Source organism: Cynara cardunculus, assembly GCF_001531365.2.
Source record: "Cynara cardunculus var. scolymus isolate 2C chromosome LG 6, CcrdV1, whole genome shotgun sequence".
Classification (NCBI taxonomy): Eukaryota; Viridiplantae; Streptophyta; class Magnoliopsida; order Asterales; family Asteraceae; genus Cynara; species Cynara cardunculus.
In genome coordinates, this window is record NC_037533.1 from 14,867,622 (window position 1) to 14,884,550 (window position 16,929).

The 16,929-nt window shown below is 35.0% G+C and overlaps 1 protein-coding gene across 1 annotated transcript; it reads left to right on the top strand.

Moving 5' to 3' along the window:
• Nucleotides 1-4,258: 4,258 nt before the first annotated feature.
• Nucleotides 4,259-11,389, top strand: LOC112514490 (protein LONGIFOLIA 1-like). The gene is made up of 5 exons (XM_025120986.1): nucleotides 4,259-4,511; nucleotides 5,571-5,641; nucleotides 6,257-8,113; nucleotides 8,886-9,018; nucleotides 10,322-11,389. Exons 1-5 carry the CDS (start codon nucleotides 4,358-4,360, stop codon nucleotides 11,149-11,151), a joined length of 3,045 nt encoding a protein of 1,014 aa, XP_024976754.1. The 5' UTR covers nucleotides 4,259-4,357; the 3' UTR covers nucleotides 11,152-11,389.
• The last annotated feature ends 5,540 nt before the right edge of the window (nucleotides 11,390-16,929 follow it).

Sequence of the window (16,929 nt, forward strand, 5' to 3'; positions counted from 1 at the left end):
AGTATCAGGAGGTTTCAGGTTCAAAATCAAGAAGAAATAAAAACCCCCTTGTGGCCACAGAGGTTTAAATGCGGTGACTTCGGACTATCTGCAAAGCAGGTGGTCGTTATGAGATTAGTCGACTCGCATAGCGGGTTGGATATCTAGGTTAATAAAAAAATGAAAATTTGGCAGTTAAATCGTCATTGGTTGTTACTTACGGAGCCAGCCTAGGCGTACCCCCATCCTTTAAAAAAGTTATTATGTTTAGTGACCAGATAACATGATATTGTTTTTGAAACTGTAAAAACTCAATTTATTACACACATTTTCTCTTTCTTTCACCCTCTAATAACAAATTCATTTAGTTCTGAGTCAACGGTTATTAAAAAAATATAACAATGTTGTCATTTTATTAAATAGAAAAGGGTAAAATAGTACATTTCATTAATGGATAATTATTTTCATTTATTAAAATCCCTTAAATAAAAGAAAGCTACCACAATTTACGGAAACTTCATTTATCCTCTAAAAAATGTACAAAAAAAATATTTTCAACAATCTACAAAAATGTACTAGAAAACTTTACAATATATATATATATATATATATATATATATATATATTCTTCCAACTGATTCATCATTTTCAAAATTATGTGTTGCATGCACATGCAAATAAATTACCATAATCGTTTTTCGATTTATGGATTGCAAGCACATGTGAGCGAATGACCATATTCATCATCTTTCAATCTTTGGGTTGCATGCATGTGAATGAATCACTTAACTCGTAACTTTTGCAATCTATACTCTGCATGCACACGTGAATGAATCATCACATTCAACGTCCTTCAATTTTTCTAGGTTGAATGTTCATGTAAATGAAACACCATATTCAATGTCTTTCAATTTTTTGGTCCATGAACATGTGAACTACGGTTTCATCATATTCATGTGTGCATAAAACCCAGGAAAACAAAAGTAAAATAAATGTATGGTTGAATGTTGTTATCTATTCACAAGTGCATAATCTTTAAAGGCCACCAAGGTTTTTGACGACCATTAACGAATAAACCATATAGCCATTTAAGACCAGGTAAGGTTGGAAAATTGAAGAGGAGAAGGGGAAGAAACGGTTGGAGAATTAAAAGATAAAAGCAAAAATCGAGTACCAAATGTTTGGTCGTAAAATGTAGAAAGAAAAAAAAAACGTAATCAATCATCTTCTCCCTCTTAATGATTTTGTATCTTGAGTCTCCCTTAACCATTCACACTCTGATTTAATTGTAAACAATTATATTTCATTTTGCATTATATCATGAGAGTCTCTTAATCATTATTTATCAAACCATTCAGTAACTACCAACATAGCCCTTTAAAATTTTAATTTTTTTTTTGATATAATGATTGTTAAATTGCTATTTAATTTTTTTTTATAGATTTTCTACTAAACTCCATTCTCTCTATGTAAACATAGATAGTAGTTTGAAAATTCATTCACACATGAATAATATATGCATACATATAAATGAAATAAAAAGCATTTATTGTGAAGAAAATAAATACTCAATAGTTATTAAAATAAATTTAATTGCATATAAACATGTACCAACATCATGGTTAAATTGAGGTCTTAATGTCAATATAACAAAACACCAAGTCCTTCTAAATAAATAAATATTAATTAATAAACCAAGAATATTATAACCATAAAATGCATTTAATAAATATAAATTAAGTAGGTGAATAATTGTGTGGTCTAGTTGTATTTTCTTTAAAAATCACACCTAAATATTATTGTTTCCTTCTTTATGATTCCTACTTTACACCCCAAAGTAAATAATCAAAACAAATAAATAATAATAATAATAATAAAACTAGACGAAACGAATAACTAAATAAAAGAATAAGAAAACAGTCGAATCACATGTGATTTTACACTAAAAGCACGTGTAAATTCACATGTGATTAGCCGCAACACGTTGCTTGTACACCTTTGTGTTAACTGTTAGTTTAAAATCACATGTGATTTTGTACATGATTTAGTTGTTTTCGTGTTTTCTTATTATGGTATTATTCTTGTTTAAACCTCCCTCCTCTTTCTTTCTATATGTATATCAGGCTTCAAGATATGCGTAAATACGTTAGTTATTTTCATGAATTAACAAACCTATTTCTATTACCACATGAAGAAACCGATCAAATGACATATCTTGGAGTAAAAAACGAGGCTGGATGACGATAAATCACTAAAAAACACATACGACATTAAAGGATCAATCAAAGAGTTTTTACTCTTTCATGGCCTCGAGCAAGCAATCCCGAGTTTGACTCGCTAGCAACTCACGAATATGGGTCCATCAAAAAGTTTAACTCTTTTGTAGCTGTGAATGGAGAATAAAATCTGGAATTTTCTAAACCGTTAGTATCCAGAAAACAATATGCTCTTCTGGTCTTTATTCCATCCACTTTCATTATTGCGCATTACTACACCCATCAAAGCAGTATGCAATTATTTAGACACGACCAACGTATGATCCTATGTGGAGATGTGATAACCGATATACTGATTTTATGGGCAGTTCGATTAATAAGAAAAGATCAAATATTCAACGACTCTTATCTATCTGCGACAAATACTGTATGTTCAATATAGGAATATAAGGGAACATCTCTTTATTAAAATTTTCCATGCGTACTTAACTTTGAGAAAATCGAATCCCTATTCTGTGATCTATAAATAAATATGCTTAATATCGACATTATTAGAAAATACGTTTAATTTTTTTATTACCAAAATACCCTCCAATTCACTTTTTTATGAAAGAGGTTAAAATACCTGCTAAATTTTATTTAGACAAAGAATAAAAGAATACACGTACACCCTTCCATTCACTTCTTACATAAATTGCTATTGATTTCTTACTGAATAACACCCTAAACATATACACATTAATCACCGGTTAACGAAACTAAATCAATGGTACTGAAATATTATGTTTTTATGAAATACCTTATTTGACATTCAAATATCAAATCTGTAACCACAAGGGTAGTGCCTGGTTGGTTTGAGCTTGGCTCCAAATGTTAAAAGTATCAGGAGGTACCAAGTTCAAATCAAAGGAGGAATAAAAATCCTCTTGTGGCCACGAAGGTCCAAATGCGGTGACTCCGGGCTATCTGCAAAGCAGGTGGTCGTCCTGGGATTAGTCGGTTCGCATAGCGGGTTGGATATCCAGGTTAATAAAATATATATATATATATATATATATCAAATCTGTATTTTTTCAAACCACAAGCATTGAATTGAGTTGTTCAAATGTCCTCAACCCAATCAATCCAACTTGTATGAATAACCCTACACTTAACGATAATATTAGAAAGTTGTTAAGCTTTTCTATTTTTGTTGGGTATTCATTCAATAATAAATCAAAGCAAATCACTGTTAAAGATCGTTTTTTTTTATTTAAATAATATTATGAGGCATCCCTTGGTTACCCAATGGAATGAAAGCAATGTTCTTTGACTTCTTGCAGGTTGAACGATTTTAATGTTAATGGCGTCTCCCTCTCTCTCCTTTCTCTCTCATCTCTGACACTTCACATGTTCATGCAGACAAATCGAGACCCACACCAAAACAATCATCCCTACTGCCCACATGGAAGTGTGAACAAAGACATTTGCTAATACGCTTCACCATTGTTTTTATTTATTACTCTCCGTACATCCCTCCATTGAAACCTTCTTTCAATACCATAACTAACCCACCACATAATTTACAATCTCTCTGGAACATCCATATGGAAATTTGTTCTTATCTGCTGTAAAACTTTTTTCATTTTTGCTTATGGGATTTGTCTACTTTTTTTTCTGACTCTGTCATTTGATAAACAAGGGAAGAAGCTATCTTGGTTTTTGTGCTTTTGTTCGCATTAGCAAATCTCTCCGTGTTCTTTGGTGGGCAATGGCGGAAACTTATTGGATCTGAAGTCTGATTAGGTGGGGTGTAGGGTTCTGTAAGGGACATTTAGGAACCTTTGTTTGATTTCTGATTTTCGAGATTTGTTTTTGAGATTGCAGGAATAAGAGTAATGAATCAGTTGTAAATCTATGAGATTTTGGGGGGTTTGAAATCGGATTAGGGTTCGAAATCCTTCCTCGTCTACCAACTGTTTGTGGTTTTGTCTGAGAGAAACAGATAAGAAAAAAGTTAAAAACTTTTGGGTTCCAGTGATTATGAGTCAAATCTTGTTCAAAAATTTGATGATCTTTTCATCATTGTGATTAATTGGCGCTTGAGGCTTCTTGGTATGTTGAAAGGGTGATAGCCACTGGGATTGCTAAACCACCCAGCTGAGGAATTAAAGTGAAGAAAAATGGCTGCAAAACTTTTACATTCACTAACAGATGACAACCCAGATCTGCAAAAGCAAATAGGATGCATGACAGGTGTTTTTCAGCTCTTCGACCGCCACAATATGGTTGCCGGAAGGCGGTTTTCCTGCCACAGCCCCAAGAGACTCCCACCTGGTAACCCTCAAAACTTATATTGCTGATTGATAGATAGATTGGTTCTATAATCAAACAATATGGTGGTGGTAGTCAACTTATTTAGCTAGAACTTATTCTTTTTCCATTATTTGAAAGATTGAAATCTAGAATTTGTTTAATACCATTCAACTATGCGATCTGGAATGATGTTTATAGAGGATGAACAAGTGATCCATTGATTAATTTCTAAATGTCTGTAGCATCAATTTGGAAACTTGTAACTGATATCACATATAATTGCTTTTGTATTTCTTTTTCTGTTTGTTTGAGTCCCACATTGGCTATTCTTGGACTATTTTCTCTGTATATGTTGGAATCCCCTTTTCTTCAAAAGGGCTTTTTTGGATAATACTTTAATTGGGTTCCACATACTTTGACATGGTATTAGAGACAAGTTCTACATGTTGCGGCAATCTGTATTCGTCTAGCCCCCTCATGAACTCGACATTTTGGCACTATATGTGCCCGTCTAGCCTCCATTGGAGGGGGGGGGTGTTAGACTCCCACATCGGCTTACACGAACCATTTCTCCTCCATATATGTTGGAACCCCCTTCTCTTTAGGGACTTGACACTTTGAGACAATCTGTATTCGTCTAACCCCCTCTTGTACTGCTTAGCCCCCTCTCGACACTCTGGCACTATATGCGACTGTCTAGCACCCACATCGGCTACACTTGAATCATTTTTCCTCCATATATATTGGAATCCCCTTCTCTTTTCACAGGGCTTTTTTGGAAGGTCATTTAATGGGGTTCCCCATATTCTCACACTGCTTATTTTATCGTGTTGGAATCTGCAAAGTGTTCTCTAAGCATTCACCCGATGTGGGTTGATGCATACACAGATTTTGTTGGTCACCCATTTGTTCATTAAAGATACAATTATCTTTAATGCGAATTCTTGAAAATCTTGTTTCATTATGATGTTGAGTCGACGGTAACAACATCCAAGCGCCTTCCATTTGCATTTATTTATTTTCATGAGCTCCATTGCTATTTATGCTTCTTGACATCAAACTTTACTCTACTTTTTGCAGGTAGTCCGCAATTTGACAATGGAACACCTGAAAGTGAGTCAAGTAGCTCATACCAACGACCATACATTGTGGTACGTGCATTTGGTTTCAAATTCCTTTCTATGGTAGCATGTCAACACTGTTTGTCATCACTAGACATTTGGAAACTCATAATTGCTTGATTGTAGTCACCACACCAAAATCGGCTTTATGATGTGTAAATGTCGTAATACACTGTTTTATAGGACCAAACAGTTGTGTGTCCTATATAAATGTGTTACAATAGGATGTTAGGACATATTTGGATATCCTAACAAATTTTTTACGACACATTTGAAATAAAATGTTGTATTAGTTTTTTATGTGACTTGAAATCTGACACTTATTTTGGAACAAACTAAAATAAAAATTTAGACACTTATCTTGGGACGAAGGAGTATACAAAACTAATTTCAAGTGCAAAATGAAGCAGATGTGACAATTAACTATTTGAGGGCAACAAAATGGATTCTAACCGTAATTATGAGATGGGAAAATTTATTGCTGTCTTTATTATTAAGGGTAAAATTGTCATTTAGTTAATTAAACAGTGTGATAATTATGTATTTCTATAACTATATGCCTTTTCTTGTGCACATTGGACTTGTATTTTTGGACGGAGGGAGTACTTGTATTTACCGAAATCTAACTAGTACTTGTTATTTCAGGAAAAACATACAAACAAGATTGTTCAAGATAAGCACAGGGCGTCAACAGAATCATCTCGAGACTCTTTCTCATCGATGTCTCGTTCGTCTTCTTTCTCTTCTTTGGATAATGTTAATCGAACAACTCATCCGGAACCAGACCATCTTGTGTTTCCGGAAACTCCTTCACGGGATTCCGGAATACGCCAATCGTGTGGCTCTCAGATGAGTCGTCAAGGTCTTGACCTTCGAGATGTGGTCAAGGACTCAATGTACCGAGAAGTTCGAGGCTTCTCGCATAAATCTTTAACCAAAGATGAGGCACCCGAGCATTTGGTGAACTATAGAGAGTCAAATGATGCTCATTGGTATTATAACGAACCTATAGAGCTTTCTAGATCAAAATCTTACCAATTTAGAGATGGGTCGTCGTTTTCAGTACCGAAAGATTGCCCTCGGTTTTCTTACGATGGGCGGGAAACGAATCGTTTGTCGTTTCAATCACGAGATAATGCAAAAACAATGACCTCAAAGCAGCTGGAAGAGCTGCCGAGACTTTCTTTAGACAGCAGAGAGAGTTCTACACGTAGTCTCAACTCTTTTTCAAGAAACCCGAAAACTGATAGTGTCATTTCTGTTGACCGAGGTCCGATTCAAGCCCGTCCGCCTAGTGTTGTAGCCAAGTTGATGGGCTTGGAAACTTTGCCCGATTCTGGGTCAGCCAGCCACAAAGAATCAGTTGTCGGCCCAATCAGAACAGGCCCAGCCGAGGATGGTAATTCATTGTCGAAATCTTCCCAAGCAACCGATTTTTTTGGACCAATCAAAATGCAGAATTCTGCAAGAAGCTCACTGAGGGAACCAACATCACCATGCTGGAAGAATTCAGGCATGAAGCCGATTTCTAGATTTCCAATGGAACCAGCACCATGGAAACAACGGGATGGTGCTCGAAGTCCTCAGAAGCCCGGTTCTCGAGGTATGAAATCTCCAACCAAGATTCATAGCCAGTATTCTTCGGTTTACAGTGAAGTTGATAAAAGACTGAAGCATCTTGAATTTACTGAATCCGGGAAGGATCTTAGAGCTCTTAAACGGATATTAGAAGCAATGCAGTCAATGGAAGCCAGGAAGGAAGGTACACATATGGTCAAAAGACATTCAATCACCACTCAAAATGAACGGTTTTTAGGCGGTGGTGGAAGATTGTCGGGAGATCACCAAAACCCACCATCGGTCACTAGGGGATCGAATCATTTGAGGGCTTATGAGTCCCCAATTGTCATCATGAAACCAGCAAAACTTGTGGAAAGATCTGGTATGGGTGGTTCATCGGTAATGCACATTGAAGAATTCCCGATTGATACCAGAAAGATTTTCACAAATAGTAAAACGGAAAGAGACCCGAATCCTAAAAGTGCACGTGGACAAACTGCCGCCAATATCACCGACATGAAATCCGGAGGAAGACATACAAGAACTCCACCAGTTTCAACAAAGCAACAACAGTTTGCCAAAGAAAACACTTCAGGAAAGAGCTTGGGATCTATCAGCCCGAGATTACAATCGAAGCGGCTTGAGTTAGAGCGGAGATCTCGGCCGCCCACACCGCCGCCGGAATCTGGTAAATCCAGAAAACCGCCATCCAAGCAGCTGTCGGAGTTGAGTTCCCCTGGCGGAAGAAGGCGGCCAAAATATTCAAACATTCAGCAAAATGATGATCAATTCCGTGAGGTCGGTAGCGAATCTAAGAAGCTTAGTTACAGAGAAACTCAAGAATTTAACTATGATATGGTCTCAAAGATAGATACAGTGGTCAACTCTCCGGAACTTTCTGAAGAAATTGATAACAGGCAGAGTCCTAGCTCAATACAAGAGGTAGTTTCATGTGCTTTCGTTGCAACAAATTCGGTTTCATAGGACGCCAAATATGTCTAAATGTGCTAATACACTGCTTTATAAGATGACATAATTGTGAATCATATGTAAAAGTCGAGTGCCCTAACAAGTTTTTTAAGAGACTTTTGGAACCAAGTGTCTTATTAGCTTTTTTTATAGGACACTTTTGGGTAGTATCCTATGAACACATTTTTTTATAGAACAATAATAATATCATATAAAAAGATTAATAGGATGCTTTATATCAAAAGTTTCCTAAAAACTTATTAAGATATCCAAAAACATTTTATCAACTTATTGTTAACACTTCTACATATGACGCACAATTCTTTGGTCCTATAAAGCAGCCTGTTAGGACATTTAGGAGTTGTTTGGTTGGTTTTCCGTCAAGTCCTGTATGAATAAAATTGTCTGCGTGAATTATATGTCTGTATAGATTGGGAAGGTTTTTTAATAGATGGAAGGATCGTGCTTTTTAATTGGGAGGGGCAGGTTTGGAAAAAATATAGCTTTATGCATAAAGCTCCTATCTAAAAGTTTACTGAATAAGCCATTTTATATCATTAAGTCACCATCAAACAATCATGTATAGCTGACCGAATAAGTTATGAGTTTCATTAAGCTCATTAAGCTGCTAACAAACAGGTCCTTGGACATATTTGGCTTCCTATAAAACCGATTTTGTTCTAGAGCTCTATATCACATTCATCAACTTTGCAATATCTTATTGTCTATTTATCATTATCTCTAGAAATCAAGTTTGCTGTTGAGGGAGGATGAATCAGTTGATCCGGAATATCCAAGTCCAGTTTCTGTTCTTGATGATGCAGTCTATATGGATGATTCCCCTTCACCTGTGAAACATATGCTGAAGACACTGAAAGGTGAGTTGTTTTCTTCTCATTCTTCTTGGATCTAATGCAAGCTCCCTTCCCACATCATAATATTGAATCCGGTTGAAAATCTTATCTTCCCTGAGTTCGAATCTGGGTGCTGCCAAAGCCCTTGTGGGCCATGGAGGTTCACCCGCGTTGACTCCAGGCCATTCATGGTCGCCCGGGGGATTACTTGGTGTGTGTAAGCCGGCCTTGATAACCACGCCTACCCAAGAAATAAAAATATGGAATCTTTTTTGTTATGATGCAAAGAATAAGTAGTTAACTTTATTTAATAACTTGTTTTCTTGAGACAATAAATGTCCGCGATGAAAAAGACACAATTTTAGAAATATGTAATTCTTACAATTTTAATTAATTAAATGACAATTTTACCTCTAATAATAGGAGTAACAGATTTTTCCATGTTATAACTAAGGGTAGAATTGGAAAGTAGATAATTAATTTTAAAAGTGGAAAGTTATTTTGGGATAAACTAAAATAGAAATTTGGACACTTATTTTGGGAGAGAGGGAGTATAAACTTTATAAGCAATGACATGATGGTGATACTAGTGGAATAGCATGGCAACTTGGGTTTATGTCATGTTGTTTTACACTCTAGATATAGAAACAAAGCTCTTTACGGTATTTACCATTTGTGGTCGCCTGGGGGATTAGTTGGTGCGTGTAAGTTGGCCTGGAAACCCACCGTTACCCAAAAAACCCGTTCATAGTATTTATATCATGCAAGCATGTATTTTTTCAATTTTTGGTGATGTATTTTGGAACATTCATATAAAAACACCTGCTTATGTCTACTTCTGCTTCATATATCATATGCTTTTGATATATATAGAGAGAGTATGTGAGAATGGTATGAGAACTTCTGAGCCTTTGGATGAGTTTTCTTTTTGATGTGACGGCTCATAAAAAATGTGGACGTTCATCTACCTTAATCTGATGGCTCACAAAAAAGACGAGCCTTCATCTATCTTCATCACCTATATCACCACCTTCGGTCATCTTCACGAGCCTTCACATACCTTCAATCATTTTCATATGCATGAATTTGTGAAAGGTTCAATCATGGTGGTACAAATACATAAATGAAGGTAGACGAAGTGTTCTCACCGTTTTCATCAAAAAAATTGTTATGTTATCCAAAACACACACACACACATATATATACATGTATGTTTATGTCATACCATGGTTACATTGTTTATGTGTGTGCATATATATATATATATATCATTTGCCAGAGGTTATGTCCTCTTCCCAGTATAACTAACCCCATTGTGGAATCACAGATGATGCTACTCAAGGCCCCAACGAGAAATTCGTTAAAGATCAATGGGAAGCACAAGACGATGACTCAATATCTTTAAGTGTTACTTCTGAGATTAACCGCAAAAAGCTACAAAACATCGAGCATTTGGTTCAAAAGCTTACACGCCTCAACTCCAGTCACGACGAAGCACACACCGATTACATTGCATCTCTCTGCGAAAACACAAAGCCCGACGACCGCTATATTTCCGAGATCCTCTTAGCTTCCGGGCTCCTTCTTAGAGACCTCGGATCAAGCCTCACAACTTTCCAGTTTCACTCTTCCGGCCATCCAATTAACCCCGAGTTATTTCTTGTTTTGGAACAAACCAAATTCCGCAATCTCCAAAAACAAGATCCTGATACACCTGAAAAGCTGCTCAAAAAGGAAAAATTCCATAGGAAGCTTATTTTTGATACTGTTAACGAGATTCTTGCAGGGAAGTTGGCTTTAGTTGTACCCTCTATCGAGAAATGGTCACGAAAGCCGTTTAAGCTCACCAAGAAGACATTAAATGCGCAAAAGCTTCTGAGGGAATTGTGTTTCGAGATAGAACAGCTGCAAATTGGGAAGAAGAGAGAATCTATCTGTTTGGAGGAGGAAGATGATGGCATGAAAAGCGTTGTGTGGGAAGAAGTATTGAATAGTGAAGAAAGTTGGACGGATTATGATGATGAACTACCGGTTATCGCATTGGAGGTCGAGCGATTGATCTTCAAAGATTTGGTTAATGAAGTTGTTTTGGGGGAGGCTTTTGATGGTAGGCGAATAAAGCCCGGAAGACGATGCAGACAGTTGTTCTCGAAGTAGCGGGTTTTTTACATCGTGTTTCGTGGTTCGGAAATTCCGTTTTCGTGTTCGGCTTTTTGTCTCGGATAGTTTCTCGATCGTTTTATGTGTATGTAAAAGGGTAAGAATCTTATGCTATTTAACTGTAAGTGAAGGGGGGTGTGACTCCCTTTTGTATCAATTTGAAGGCAAATAACATGATTTCACAGTTCAAGTTGTCAAAATGTGATGGTTTTTGAAGAACATTGTGTTCATGATCAATTTGAGTCTATAATCTTTGTGGATAAAATGTGTCCTTAGTTTGCGTAGTCGTACTGATCCTACGGTCATCATTAAAAAGTAAAGGAATGTTTTCCGAGTACGGATAAATTTGAACGCGGGACTCTTGTGAAAATTCCACCCGATGGGCTAACGGGTTAATCGGATGGTACTCGAGTCGGTCCCAACCACCCACAATCTTTAACTGGTTCTCATCTGGACCGATCTCCACGAGAAAATGCCTTAATTGATTGGATGATACTCGGGCCGGTCCCAACCACCAAAAACCTATTCTGCCTATTTATGAGATGAAGAAAAATTATCTCCATTGTTAAAGGGTAAAATTGTCATTTACTTAATTAAAGATTGGAATAATTACATATTTCCAAAATTGTATGTCATTTTTATCGTCGAGAGTTACTTTTGGGACGACGGGAGTATATATTTAATAAAGATTTGGTTTTTGATAGTTTCTTGGATCAAAAACTTCAAATCTGATATCTCGCCTCTCATCATGGGATTCCGTGTTTTAACCTTCTGGACCCGTTTCATTAGACTCTATTGCGATTTGCGAGGCTCATTACTTCAATTGGTGGCGAGAGTCATCAGCGATGGATTGATTTAATCATTCGACGTCAGAAGTTGTTAAAAGGAGGAAAAACAACCGATAGTTGGGTGTAAGAACCTAAATGATCATCACTCATAAAAAAATATCGACATTTAATTAAATTATAATAACCGAATGTGAAAAATGTGTGTGAGTTTATTTATTGTGTATAAATATTATATATATTTTCAAATAAAAGACTAATTATGTCTAAAATCTACGAACATAAATAATCAGGTTACCTTTTAATATCAACCCAACCCAATCCAACCCAACCCAAACCGTATAAACAAGCTAAATCTAAATCATTCTTGCCTTACGAGTGGTCAAGTTTAATTCAGTATTTTCATTCTAAATTAACATTTAGGGCCTGTTTGTTTTTTCAAAATTACTTTTCAATACCTCTGAAGTCTGATTCGTTCAGACATTTGGGTATTAATAACGTTTGTTTTATTTTTAAAACAAGAGCTTAAAAGCTCTAAATGTCATCTGAAATTTTAAGTGATAAATACATCTTAATGCCTCTTAATCATAATTCACCTTCTACCATATGGTTCATATTCTGAGGGCTGGAAGATATATTTGTTAGAAAAAAACTATTCATCTTTTATACTTAAAAAAAACTATTTATTGTTTATATTTTTGCACTAGTTTGACCGATTCAGATTTCAGACTTCAAACGTAAAAACAAACAATCTTATTGATCCAAATTTCAGACTTTAGGACCACCTCTTATAAATCAGAAGTGAAATCAGACTTTAGACTTCAACACCTCTTAAAAAACAAACTCCACCTTAGAATAAATTATGGAAATGTTTTTGTGGGCCAAGGTTTTGTTTGGTTTTTTTTTTCCTACAGGGAGGGGATATTGGGATCTTTATTTAAGAACCTATAAAATTGTGATAACTTGAAAATCGGAGCATCATGTGATATTTTACATGATCTTTTTCATCTAGTGTTTGAATTTAGTGTGTATTGATTAACATATATTTGTTTCACAATGTGCACATTTTTTTATGTGTTTATCAAACAAAAGTTACAACTAAAAAGTTTCACATTGTTAATCAAATATATATGAAACAAAAACACTGTGAAACAAATATTTGTAAATCAATATATTAAATTATAGTTTTGAATAGAAAAAATAATGTAAACGAATAACTTATGATCTTTTTCCTATAATTTATTTATTACAAAAAAACCATGTGGCACGACTTTGGTTTTTTTTTTGATTAACCTGGATATCTAACCCGCTATGCGAGCCAACTAATTCTAGAGCGACCACATGCTTTGCAGATTGCCCGTAGTCACCGCATTTAAACCTCCGTGGCCACAAAAGGATTTTTATTCCTCCTTGGATTTGAACCTGTGACCTCCTAGTACTTTTGACCTTTGGAGCCAAGCTCAAACCAATCAGGCACCACTCTTATGGTTACGACTTTGGATTTTGATCCCTTCTACTAGCGACTGTTAACTTTTAGACATTAAATCCGCTTACCTGATGGCAATATGGTCTTTTTACCCTATAAAATGTAATGTGGCATTAGAAATGAGGGCAACGTAGTAAATAGAACATAAAACAAATTGATGTTCTTGTCGTAATATGACAACTTTGCTTTCATAGCAGATTAAGATAGACAGAGTTCGTAAGAGGGACATAAGACAAATGAAAACTCGTACCAATAGGTTTCTTTTTGCGATAAACGTCTCATAGGGACCAAAATCAAACAAAAGCCTGAACCATAGGGACCATTTGTGTAATTTTCTTAGCATAAGTCCCTCAAAAATATGGTTGTATAAAATCCGAATTATCCGAAATCCGAATCCAAACTCGAACTGAAACTAAGGTATTTATGTAAAATTCAAATGCCCGGAAATCCAAAAACCGACCATGTAAAATTCACTAGCCACAGGAAGTAACTGGTTACCAAGAAATTATCAATAAAGGGACGTAAGTTGGTAATCTTCGCTATTATCGATAGCGACAACTTTGCAATGTCGAACGATTCTGTTGTAATCTTTTAAACCTTTTTGTTTTATTTTTGTCTCCATCAATAGCCCGTTTGGTAATTTGCATAAGTTCGGTTTATTGATAAATTACTGACAACATTATATTAAAATATTATTTATTTTTAAATTAATCTTTTTTCTCATAATGCACGAGTAAAAGTATTTATCAGAACATTAACTTTTTTATGGAATCTGTCGGGAATTGGATGTGGTTTACAGGGTATCGAGGGATTATCGAACGACAATTTTGTTATTAATTATTATTTCTTAATGAACGATAATATGAAAGAGGTCTCTGAGTTCATTTGTCGTATATAATTATTATATTTTTGTTAAAAAAAAGTTTGATTAATGCCTAAAATCTACGAACACAGATAATTAGGTTGCGTTATAATATCAATCCAACACAACCCAAATCGTGCATAGACAAACTAAATCCAAATCATTCCTACCTTAGAGTGGTCCAATTCAACTCAACATTTTCATTCTAAGGGGCTGTTTGGCAATTGCTGAATGGTTTGGTGCAAAATGATTAAGTGGTCAGAATGATTAAGAGGCTATCATGATATAGTGCAAAATGAAATATAATTGTTTGGTAATTGTGTACAATGAAATTAGGGCTCTTAATGGTTAAGGGAGATCCAGTATACCAAATCATTCAGAGGGTTTTAGAACAATTAAGACACAGACTTTTTTTTTGCCAAACAAGATTCACCTCTTAACGATTCAGAGGTTGCCTCTTAATGGAACTATTAAGAGGTAAACAAACAATCCCTAAATTAACATCTAGGGTAAATTAGGAAACGGTTTCTCTGGCCAGGTTTTTTTTTGGTTTTTTCTGTACAGGGAGTCTTTATTTCAACATAAAATTGTGGCCACTATAAGAACCGGTGTAACATGTGCTATTTCACATGATTTTTTTTCATCTACGGCTTGTATATAATATATTTTTTTAGCATATATTTGTTTCATAATGTGTTTGTTTCACAATGTGAATTTTTTTATGTGTTTGTGATAAAAAAAAATTAAAACTAATTAAAGTTTCACATCGTGAATCAAATACATATGAGACAAACATATTGTGAAACATATATATTTTAATGAATACGCTTACGATAATAGTTCTCACAGTTATCACAAAATACGAGGTTCTCAACTGATTAAACCTGTTTTTCTGTAACTCATTTGTTACAAAAAAAACCATGTGGTATGAGTTTTGGTTTGTTGGTCCCTTCTACTAACGATTGTAAACTTTTAGGCATTAAATCTCTTTACACGATGGCAATATGGTCATTTTACCCAAATAAAATGTAACGTGGCATTCGAAATGGAAGGCAATGTAGTGAACAAAACATAAAACAAATTAATGTTTCTGTCGTAATATGACAACTTTGCTTTCATAGTGGATTATGATAGATAGAGTTAAGGGGTTGTTCGGTTCATTTTTTATTAAAACTTGTATGAATAAAGTTGTTTGTATTAATAAAGTTGTCTGTATGATATAAGATAACTTTCTGTTCATGTGTTGTGTTGAATAAACAGTTTAAATGTTATAAATGACTATTTTACTTAGTTTATATTTTTGTGAATAAAAGCTTTTACAATTGGTCATTTTTTTGTTATTTACATTTTACCCCATGAATTAACCGACTAATACGAGCAATACCAAACCCATTACTATGGAGAAATCGATCTTTTTGTTGATCTTTTCCACGCTTGATTTTAGAATTTAGAAGAATAGAAACACCAAACTCATTGATTCCGGAGATGAAGAGTGGAAAGGGCAGATCGTTTTAAGAAAGAGGAGAAAGAGCAACACGATTTGAGAAAGAGAAGATTGATCGATTTCAGAGAAAGAGCAGATCAAGTTTACCGTTTCATCTCCATGTATATACTTGAAGTTTTGGAATGGAAACAGATCCACAACAAATCGAGGGCAGCAGGAAAGAGACGATGATGGTGAGGGCAGTAAGAGGAGGATAGAGCAACAGATCTACGGAGGAGGAGGAGGATGTTGGACGAATGGATTTAGGGAGAAAGGTAGCATACTAGCATGCTTTTCACAAGGGTAGTGAGGGAAAAGGGTGGGCTGAGTATATATGACTCTACTTTGTGGGCTGAGCGAATAAGCTCTTTGCTGGCCATTAAGCCATTTCCGACCACTTATGTGTAGCTTACTGAATAAGCCATACATGTTATACAACTCATTAAGCTGCTACCGAACAACCCCTTAGTGGGAGGGACAGAAGACGAATGAAAACTTAACCTGTATCATAGGTTTATTTTTGTGATAAACAAATTATAAGGACCAAAACCAAACAAAAACCTGAAGTACATGGACCATTAGGGCTGTAAACGAACCGAACGAATGCTTGTTCATGTTCGTTTGTTTAACTTAACCGAACAAACGAACGAACACGAATGGTAAACGAACGAAAATCTTTGTGTTCGTGTTCGTTCGTTTAGAAATAAGGTGTGTTCGTGTTCGTTTATGTTCGTTCATTAACATGTTAAACGAACGTAAACGAACAAACATAAACGAACGGGCTAAACGAACATAAATAAATATTACTTGAATTCAAAGTAAATAAATAAAAGATTGTATATTAAATTTAATATATAAACGAACATAAACGAATGTAAACGAACGGTAAATAAACCATTTATATAATTTACAGCCCTATGAACCATTACATAATTTACTCTGAGTCACCGCTATAAACACTAAAAGACACATAAAATGAAGGCCATTTATATACTTCCATCCATCATTATAACATTAAAAAGATTTTGTTCTTTTATATTTGGAGGTCAAAATGTTGACCTTTATATTTTAAATATTATTATTATATTAATTTTTTATAATTATTATACATATCGATTAATAATTATATTTTGTATTAAGTTTATAATTTATTTATTTT

Excerpts from the sequence above, each read along its gene's own strand:
- LOC112514490 (XM_025120986.1), top strand. The coding sequence starts at position 4,358 with ATGGCTGCAAAACTTTTACATTCACTAACAGATGACAACCCAGATCTG. Across the intron at positions 4,512-5,570 it reads CCCCAAGAGACTCCCACCTG|GTAGTCCGCAATTTGACAAT; the intron begins GTAACCCTCAAA and ends TACTTTTTGCAG. Across the intron at positions 5,642-6,256 it reads ACCAACGACCATACATTGTG|GAAAAACATACAAACAAGAT; the intron begins GTACGTGCATTT and ends TTGTTATTTCAG.